This window comes from Rutilus rutilus, assembly GCF_951802725.1.
Source record: "Rutilus rutilus genome assembly, chromosome: 18".
Lineage (NCBI taxonomy): Eukaryota > Metazoa > Chordata > Actinopteri > Cypriniformes > Leuciscidae > Rutilus > Rutilus rutilus.
In genome coordinates this window covers 23,796,317-23,806,743 of record NC_140231.1, presented here as the reverse complement: position 1 = coordinate 23,806,743, position 10,427 = coordinate 23,796,317, and the positions used below count along the sequence as shown (strand labels likewise).

The 10,427-nt window shown below is 37.0% G+C and overlaps 1 protein-coding gene across 1 annotated transcript in view; it reads left to right on the top strand.

The window, feature by feature from the left end:
* The window catches only part of LOC311277828 (beta-1,3-galactosyl-O-glycosyl-glycoprotein beta-1,6-N-acetylglucosaminyltransferase 4-like), a 35,237-nt gene extending 25,115 nt beyond the window's left edge, over positions 1-10,122 (top strand). Inside the window, exon 3 of the mRNA XM_084388266.1 lies at positions 7,418-10,122. Coding sequence (XP_084244392.1) covers positions 7,419-8,678 — 1,260 coding nt within the window. The 5' untranslated portion in view covers position 7,418 and the 3' untranslated portion in view covers positions 8,679-10,122. The remainder of the gene's footprint in view (positions 1-7,417) is intronic.
* The last annotated feature ends 305 nt before the right edge of the window (positions 10,123-10,427 follow it).

Sequence of the window (10,427 nt, the reverse complement as noted above, 5' to 3'; positions counted from 1 at the left end):
ATTCCTCCCATAACCATCATTTAAAATGCACACAGTAGACCTTCTGTTTGCTTGGACCAGATGGGATAGCCTTCATTGCCCTTGTGCATCGATGAGCCTTAGGTGCCCCCCAACACCCTGTTGCCGGTTTGTAGTTTGTCCCTCCTCAGACCACTGTTGGTAAATTCTCACCACTTCTGACCAGGAGCAACCCACAAGCCTTGCCGTTTCAGAGATAATCTGACCCTTTCGCCTTCTCATAATAATTTGCCCCTTGTCAAAGTCTCTCAGATCTTTTTTCCTGCCCATTTCTCCTGCATCCAACATGTTGATTACGAAAACTGATTATTGCTTACCCTCTAATCTACCTAGACCTAAATGGAGAGTTCACCCAAAAATTTTAATTCTTTCATTAATTACTCACCCTCGTGTCACTCCAAACCCGTAAGACTTTTATTCATCTTCGGAACACAACTGAAAATCTTTTTGATGAAATCTGAGTGCTTTCTGTCCCTTCATAGACAGCTACGTAACTACCGCTTCGACGCTTCAAAAAGTTCACAAAGAGATCATAAAACTAATCCGTATGAATTGAGAGGTTTAGTCCAAATTTTTGAAAGACACTCAAAGAGACACGATCACTTTATATGATGAACAGATTGAATTTAGGCTTTTATTCACATTTAAACATTTATCAACTCACACATCAGTTGTGGTAAATGGAAGCTCAAACATGTTCGCTTGACGTGCAAGAACCAATGAGGTTCATGTTGGATTTCAGATGTTAAATGTATCCAAAGTTCATTGGAGTTGTAGAAACTTGGTGGTGTGTCTGATTAAAACATGGGACAAGCACCAATCTTTTTCTTCCTTTAATTTCCTTAAGTTCAGGATGCACTTAGGAAGAAGTCTTAAGTAATTCACATGACATACACTTCATAGATTCACATGGAGCAGATTCACAAAAGGACAGTCGTTGGTAGATGGAGAGGATGAACGTGACGAACAGGATGGTTTTAAGTCACTACAAACAATACAATAAAGGAAACTCCTCCGTTCACTCCTCCTATTACGAATGGGAGAAAGTGCAATGCACAATATGGCGGTATAAGTCCCGCCTTCTAAATAAAAACCTGTCGCTGATTGATAAAGTCATCGTGTCACTGCAGCTTAACAGTCAATTTTCCAAGTCTAATGCTAAGGACTGGACATGCAATGCGGCTGGTCTAGTGAAAAATACACTTTTTTAACGTTAACTGAGCATAAGAAACAACATGTCAGAGTTCTGTCACTTCTGTTTGGTTTACATCCTGGGTTGGTGACAGAGCTCTGGCATTCCCGGTCTGTCATGCGTTGGGTATAGTCTGGTTTGTTGTGAGCACATGGCTTGTCATGTTTTTCCTTGTGCCATGTGCTCTCCTGTCAATTGTCTAGCCCAGGTAATCTTGTTACCTGATTATTGATTCATTTGCCCCACCTGCCTTTCTCGTTACCCTCTTTTGTTTGCTTCCTATTTAGTCTCCCTGTGTTTGCAGTCCTGTGCTGGTTCGTTGTCTATGTTCCCTCGTGTTCTTGTTTGATGCCATATGCCTGTCTTGTTTTCCCCCACGGGGAGTTTTGGTTTGTAGTTTTGTTTTGTTTAATAAAGATCCTGAGTTTCCTGCACATGAATCCTCGCTTCACTATTTACCATTCCGTGACACAACATTTATGGGACAGTTCATGTCGGATTTTATTGCTGATTTGAAATATGTTATTCAGTTGTGAGTTCGGCAAGCAATTTTGAGATTTCAAGATTCCCCCATTCAAATAGATAGGACTTGGTGGATGCCCGAAATAGCTGTCCGGAGCCAATGAGGTTCATTCTCGTGTGTTTCACAGCACGTTTGAGCTTCTGCAAGATCCAATGAGGTTCATTCTCGTGTTACGCAACACGTTTGAGCTTCTGCAAGAAACAGTGAGGTTCTTTCTTGCATTACGCAGCATGTTTGAGCTTCTGTTTTTGTTCGCTAATCAATGTTTTTTTGGTGAGCTCGTGCAAATTGTAGCCTCTTTTTCCTATTTGTAGTGGAGATGAGTGGTACCCGGTGGGGTCTTCTGCTGTTGTAGCCCATCCGCCTCAAGGTTGTGCGTGTTGTGGCTTCACAAGTGCTTTGCTGCATACCTCGGTTGTAACGAGTGGTTATTTCAGTCAAAGTTGCTCTTCTATCAGCTTGAATCAGTCGGCCCATTCTCCTCTGACCTCTAGCATCAACAAGGCATTTTCGCCCACAGGACTGCCGCATACTGGATGTTTTTCCCTTTTCACACCATTCTTTGTAAACCCTAGAAATGGTTGTGTGTGAAAATCCCAGTAACTGAGCAGATTGTGAAATACTCAGACCGGCCCGTCTGGCACCAACAACCATGCCACGCTCAAAATTGCTTAAATCACCTTTCTTTCCCATTCTGACATTCAGTTTGGAGTTCAGGAGATTGTCTTGACCAGGACCACACCCCTAAATGCATTGAAGCAACTGCCATGTGATTGGTTGATTAGATAATTGCATTAATGAGAAACTGAACAGGTGTTCCTAATAATCCTTTAGGTGAGTGTATATATATATATATATATATATATATATATATATATATTTCCTATTACCTGTGGCAGTTGTTTTCACAAGTTCACACTTACAAATGATCGAATGAAGTAAAATAAGTCTATTTGGCATGCTATCAGAGGAGATCGAGGGCTCCGAGCTCGGAATTTTGGCAGAGGGATGCAGAAAACTGTCGAGGTAACTAGGTGAGATGGCTCTGTGTGTATATATATAAATCTCTCGAGATGCAGATATGTAAGAGAGCAGATAAGAGCAGATAATAGCAAATAAATCAGCTACGAGGTGAAGCGTAATTGTCATGGTTAGTAAGGAAGACGAGGAAGAAGGTTAGTGTACAAATAATAAAAAATTTCAATAAAACAAAACAAAGGCAACAGAGTTGCAGCATAACAGTGAGCTCAAAACACAAACAATACCATAAAATAAAGAACTGAACGGCTTAAATACACAGGATAACAAACAATATGCTAACAGTTGTGATCTAATTAATTATAATGAATAACCATGGGTACTAACTTGTCTACAAACCGGAAGGTTGGTGGTTCAATCCCCGGTTCCACCTGACCAAGTGTCGAAGTGTCCTTGAGCAAGACACCTAACCCCAGCTGCTCCCGACGAGCTGGATCGCCTTGCATGGCTGACACCGCCGTCGGTGTATGAATGAGTGAGTGAATGGGTGAATGTGAGGCAATATTGTAAAGCGCTTTGGTGGCCATTGGGTCTGTGAAAGCGCTATATAAATGCAGTCCATTTACCATTTACCATTTAACTTGGCGATAAAATGAGAACAAAGGAAAAAACATATACAATATTTTATATAAATATATATAAAACTATATATTTTAAGTTTATTGCAATATATACAGTATAAATATATATATATATATATATATATATATATATATATATATATATATTTAATATTTACAATTAACAATTATGCCTATGAGGCTAACGATATATATATATATATATATATATAGCCTATATATACACACGCACAAACATTGCGTATTTTGAGAGCGTAGAGAGAGCGACTTGATTACATCATTCATCATTTTCAACTAGCTGAATGGTATCATTTTCTTTACAGCATCATGGGTAATGTACATGTTTTTCACCCAGAATTCCAAAAGAAAGAAAAAATCGGATGCCCACCCATAAGAATCCCTGCTTAAGATTATTACTCAATTATTTATATAGTCAAATGTTAAAACTAGCCATTATGACAGTCAGAGTAACTTTATCACTACATAATCCTTATCCAAATCCTTCCAAACAGGTTGAGACAACCCCCCTAATTTCAATAATAAAAATGATAAAAGTCATAAAATTCGTCCTTGTTCTGTCATGGGTGTAGGCTACCAGAAAAGTCATAAACACCAGCATAATGACTGAACGACAACTGAATGATTTGTCTGATAAAATTGTCTTTGTTATGCATATCTGTACATTCTATGTAAGACAAAAAAAAAAAAAACTATTGTGTTATCATGGTAGTCTGTCTGGTACATACCTGAAGTCTTTATACGCGCACGTAATGTTATGCCTGTAGTTATCACTTTTGATGTCAAAGGACATAAGTGACTGTGAACAGGTTTAAGTCTTTTAATTCTCCTGCAATATATGTACAATTGAAGGTTGTAAAAATTAAAAAAAGGTTTTTGTTTAACAATTTGTACCGTAATGGCATAATTCAATTCAATTCAATTCACATAGCGCTTTTCACAATACACATAGTTCCAAAGCAGCTTTACAGAAAATGCACGAGTTAACTTAGAGTGATCTGTTATTAGAGACTGTCTAAGTTATGTATTTCAGAAATGTACATATAAAAATCATATAGTAATAGTGAGTAGAAAGGAAATGGGCAGTCAGTTTTGGGCAAAATTTGGCCAGTCAGTGAAAATTTTATAGACCACAGCCCAAGAATAGACTAGTCATCAATTAGATAACAAAGAAATGAAATGAGTGTAGAAATGAAACCAAACACCTTGTAATCACTGTTGACTTTGCTTACATGATGGAATATCATACATCTCAAGTTATTTTGGCAAAAACGGTATGTAACCAAATTCAAGGTTATTTTGGCTAGAAGTGGGTTACTCATAGCCGGACTATATCGGGTCTAGTTAATCTAGACGGTGAAATGATGGCTATTGCTTGCTGGGATATCATTAAATGATGCTGTAATTCAGTCATTGTCTGATAAGGCAGTGAGGCAACAAGTCAAGCCTTCGGTCACAGCCCATGTCAGGTGGTTTTGTAAATGAAAGTAAATGTAGCACCAGCACTGGAGTATTAAGGTGAGTGTTGTTCATTATTAAATTGACTGTATGTGTTCAAAGTTTTCAGAAGTATTAAAAAACTACAAGTGTATGGTTCAGTGTGCGTGCGTGTATGCGCGCGCGCGTGTGTGTGTGTGTGTGTGTGTGTGTGTGTGTGTGTGTGTGTGTGTGTGAACTAACTTGGGTTAAATGCAGTGGACAAATTCTGAGTATAGGTTACCACACTTGGCCTTGCCTTCACTTCACTTCACTTTACTTTACTTCACTAATAGAAATTGAAGGTGGAAAAGTTTGGTACTGCACCACTAAATCTAATGAGAAGTCTTTTTTTTTTTTTTTTTTTTTTTGAGAATTCAAATTTGGAACACTGTATGGCTTTGATTTTATAGTAAAAAAAAGTCAAAGATTTTACATTTAAACATCTAACTTTAAATGATCAATTCACATCTACAATAATGTGCCAAGTGTCTTCTTTAAAGATATGTTGGCATATACTCCAAAGCTTTTACAACAGTTAAATTTGGAAATGTCATTTTCAGGTCAATGCTCAAAAAGTGGGATGGGCAGTTAACAGGTTAAACATGTCTGATAATCCCCTTTTTTTAGAAAGTAACTGTCAAATGAGTTACCTGTGTTTTTGCCATGTTATGAGAATAATTAATAAAAGGCATAAGGCATGACCACATTCCATGAGTGTGACACCAGGATTATGATGGTCGTTGTGAGAAAAGATAAGCAGGAGGGACCTGATCTAAAAATGTTCATTGAGCTCTTCAAGTTAATTTGTGATTTTTATTGACTTAGTTAACCTGTACTGTATCCTTCACATAAAATCAATCTCTTTTGACACTTTTGGCCTTTACAGCAGCTCTATAAAGATAACAACAGAAGTGGGATAAAAGAAAAAAGAAGGGCTGATGGAATCCTGTAGAACAGGTTGGGAATATAAAGGCCTGTTGCCCTTTTCACTGTGATTGGTGCACTGACTGCCTTTTAAGAAGTTATCTAAATTTAGTTGAGTCTTGACTGTTCGGTTGTTTGCAATTTTAGGAAAGTCTTTACGATCCTTGGTTTTGTAAGTTTGGCTGCAGTTGTTATATTGCACAGAGTGGAATCATTTCATGGTGTCCTAGGCTCTTGCCTATATGATTTGTGTGAATTTCTTAAATAGGAGGAGGAAATCTTGTAGGGTAAGTAACTTTTTCTTTTTGTTAGAAATGAATTATGTAGTGTGTTCAAATACGATTAAGCATACAAAATGACAGCACAGCAACATGTACCTATTACTAATGCAGTTAGGTTTCATTAAAATACAGTTAAAATAAGTTAACTACTTTAGTTAAAGTGATTGTTCACCCAAAATTGAATGTCATCATTACTCATCCTCAAGTTGTTCTTAAACCGTATGAGTTTCTTTCCTCTGCTGAACACAAAATAAGATATTTTAAAGAATGTTGGTTGGTAACCAGATAGTTGGCTTCCATACTATATTTTTCCAACTATGAAAGTCAATGTCTAGTGTCAACATTCTTTAAAATATCTTAAAATATATATAACAGAAGAAAGAACTTCATACAGGTTTGAAACAACAATTTTTGCTTGTTTTTTGCTAAACCAATTTGCAAAACTATCCCTTTAACATGAATTAAGAATGAACAATACTTCTATAGCGTTTATAAATCTTAGTCAATGTTAATTTCAACATTTATTAAAATCAAAAGTTGTATTTCTTAACATTAGTTAATGTACTGTGAACTAACATGAACGACTGGATTTTTATTAACTAACATTAAAGGGATAGTTCACCCAAAAATGAAAATGCTGTCATCATTTACTCACCCTCATGTTGTTCCAAACCTGTATGACTTTCTTTCTTCTGCTAAACACAAAAGAAGATATTTTAAAGAAGGTTGGTAATTCAACAGTTGCTGGTCCCCATTGACTTCCATAGTATTTATTTTTCCTACTATGGAAGTCAATGGGGTCCATCAGTCGTTTGGTTACCGACTTTCTTCAAAATATCTTCTTATGTGTTCTGCAGAAGAAAGAAAGTCATACAGTTTTGGAACAACATGAGGGAGAGTAAATGATGACAGCATTTTCATTTTTGGGTGAACTATCCCTTTAACAAAGATTAATAAATACTGTAACAAATGTATTGCTCATTGTTAGTTCATGTTAATTATAAAGTGTTTTACTTTTATAACATTTCTCCTTTCTTTTATTTTTATTTATGGTTTAATAAATTAATCTGTCTGGTTTCACTGTAAAGTCATGCTTTTCTCTAGTTGGTGTGGCGTTAACATCTCAAAACACTTCAAAACATTGAACGAAAGACTGGAACTTGTAGTTTTCTGTGAAAATTTTTTTTTGTACTGTCAATACATGCCTGTAAAATGTAAGTTATTTAACTTTCTAGTTCATTGATGTGTTTTATAAAAGCAACATCAAACGCTCATTCTAGTGTGATATAGTTGAAATATTTTTCCATGTTTAAATTGCGTACAGTGTGCATAATTTGTAATGTGCCTTTATTTCTCCCTACAGAATGAAAGGATTGTGTCTTCACCTCAAACTGAAAAATGTCTATTTCACACTGGCATTCATTATATGCTGTTTTATGATCATAATTTTAAGAGTAAATAAAGGAAGAGGACAGGAAAGTGTGTTTGACAGGCCACGGCTTATGGTACAATATGGCATTAATTGCACAGCAATATATGAAATGGAACCAGTGGAAGTGGGCAAAACTTTAGCCATCCGCAAGCAAAAAATCTACGTATCAGCAACTGACCAGACTATCGCTGATGCCACCTCTAGTTGTGATCAGTTTGCGACGCACGGCTATGATGCGATTCAAGGCACTGAATTTGAGCGTGAATTTCCTCTTGCTTACTCTTTGGTTGTTCACCAGGATGCAGCTCTTGTGGAGCGGATACTCAGGGCCATTTATATGCCGCATAACATATATTGCATACATTATGATCTGAAGTCCTCAGCTGACTTTATTTCAGCAATGAAAGGTCTGGCCCGCTGCATCCCCAACGTCTTCATTGCCTCTAAACTGGAGAGGGTGCAGTATGCAGGCATCTCACGACTCAAAGCGGATCTGAATTGCCTGTCTGACCTGCTTGATTCTGAGGTAAAGTGGAAGTATGTCATCAACCTGTGTGGTCAGGATTTTCCACTGCGGACAAACGCTGAGCTGGTGTTGGAACTAAAGGAGTTGAAAGGCAGGAACATGGTGGAGAGCAAATGGCCTGAAGGAAAGAAATGGCGCTGGAGTGTTCATCATATCCTGAAAAATAACAATTCTGAGTACTATGAAACACCAGTCAGCACTTCTGAGGAGAAATCTCCACCACCTTACAACATTGAAATGTTTGTGGGCAGCGCATACTTTACTCTCTCAAGGGAATTTGTGGTTTTTGTTCACTGGAGTTTTCTAGCCAGGGATTTCTTGGCTTGGTCTGAGGACACATACTCACCTGACGAACATTTCTGGGCGACTCTGGTTCGTGTGCCTGGAGTACCAGGTGAGGTGCCAAGATCTGATCCTGAAATCTCAGAACTGATAAGTAAAACTCGCCTAGTGAAGTGGTCATATCTAGAAGAGAATCTTTACCCACCGTGCACCGGAGACCATGTGCGAGAAGTGTGTGTTTATGGTGCTGCTGAGCTCAGATGGCTCCTAAACTACGGCCACTGGTTTGCTAATAAAGTAGATCCAAAAGTGGATCCTGTTCTTATGGAATGTTTAGAAGAAAAGCTTGGAGAAAAACGTCTGAATGTGCAGAGTAAAGTATAAACAATGGGTTCTCCTCCTGGAGTTCGCTGTAATACTGACTGCCTGGCTGGATAAGTTATTCTCTGCTGCCCTCTGCTGTGTACAAAGCAATAGAGCATGTGTTGGCACACCACTGTTAAGATGTTCTATGGGGCTTAGTGCAACTTTACAAAACCAACAAGGTGCACTTAATGGGGAATGCCCTTGTGAAAATGATATGGAAACCTTTTGTCACCTAAAAGATCATATTACTGAAGGAGTGCAATTACAAGAGGTGATATAACAAATCCAGAACCGAAACATAAATGTGATTAGAATGTAATTCTAATATTGACCAAATTCTAAAAAGTTTTTTATTTCAAGTTTATTTCCTAAACATGAAAAGTTGGGTCTAAGAATTGTTATGACATTTAAAATAAATATATATAAAATGTGTATGTATGTGTTCGTGCCGTGGATATATGAAGGTATATTTATCCTATTATTTTTTTTACGTATTTTAATATTTACTTTTTGTATAAATTAGGGGTTAATAATTTATCATAAAAAAGAGTATTTTGCTCTATTGGTCAGACCTTATGGCCAGCTTCGGCTCCATACCGGCGTGATGAATCCGATTGGGATGAATATTTGAATGCTACAGATCTCAATGTGAATTCTGACTTGCAGCCTGAATCATAATGACACCGTGTTTGTTCGTTGGCCAGTTCTTTTGTTCTGAGCCTGGTTTCTCCCAAAGTTTCTATTCTCCATTCTGTCACCTGATGGAGTTTGGGTTCCTTGCCACTTTCACCTCTGGCTTAGTTGGGGACAATATTCAACAATATTATTGATCTGACTGTACTGATGCTGTAAAATGAGAACTGAACTGAGCTGGACGATGATGACATCACTTTTTGCAGAACTGCTTTATATGAAATGAACTAATTTAATAATTTATGATCTTTACAACGAAACTCAATCAACACTGACCTGACCTCAGCTGAACAACAGCCGAAATGCATAATTTTCCTGTTATCACTGTAAAGCTGCTTTGAAACAATCCGTATAAATTGCTATAAATAAAGGTGACTTGGCTTTTTGTTTGGTGGCCTCTTGCTGTGTCATATGATTGATCCTCTGATTTGTTCTAACGCTCGGATTGGTTTATTGCAATCTTGTCTTGGATTGCATTTAAATGGGTTTTCTCCATTTGCTATTTTTTCCCGTGTGGAAATGTGTTGGCAAAATAAAGAGTTTTTCATATTTTGATTCTATAATTTCTCCACTCCACAAGTTCTACTGGTTTTGTTTTTGTGATCCATTGTTAACATAGGATGATCATTAGCTCTCGACTGAGCAGTTTGCAGTACTCTTTCTTTTAAAACATCTTTCCCAGCAAAAAAATACTAATAAATAAGTTCAAGCAATACTAAAGTTAACACAATTGAAAAAGAGAGTGTGATGATGCATGTAATATAGTCCTCAGCCCTATACCATTAACATTTTTGTGAATTGTTATATCATCATGCAGCTCAGCTTCAAATAATATGAATGTATGAATATTTGTCATACCAATAAAGTACCTTAAAACTGATGAATGTAATCTGCTTATTATAAGGGATGAATAACACATCTAATTAACACTGACATTATGTGAATCTATACAGGACACAATTCAGCACATTCCTCTAAAATATCTGCAAGTTTACAACTGATGTGCTATTTTAGTATGTACTAATATAGTATTTATTAATATTTTGAGTTATAGTTCATTTTTATGTTTTCAGG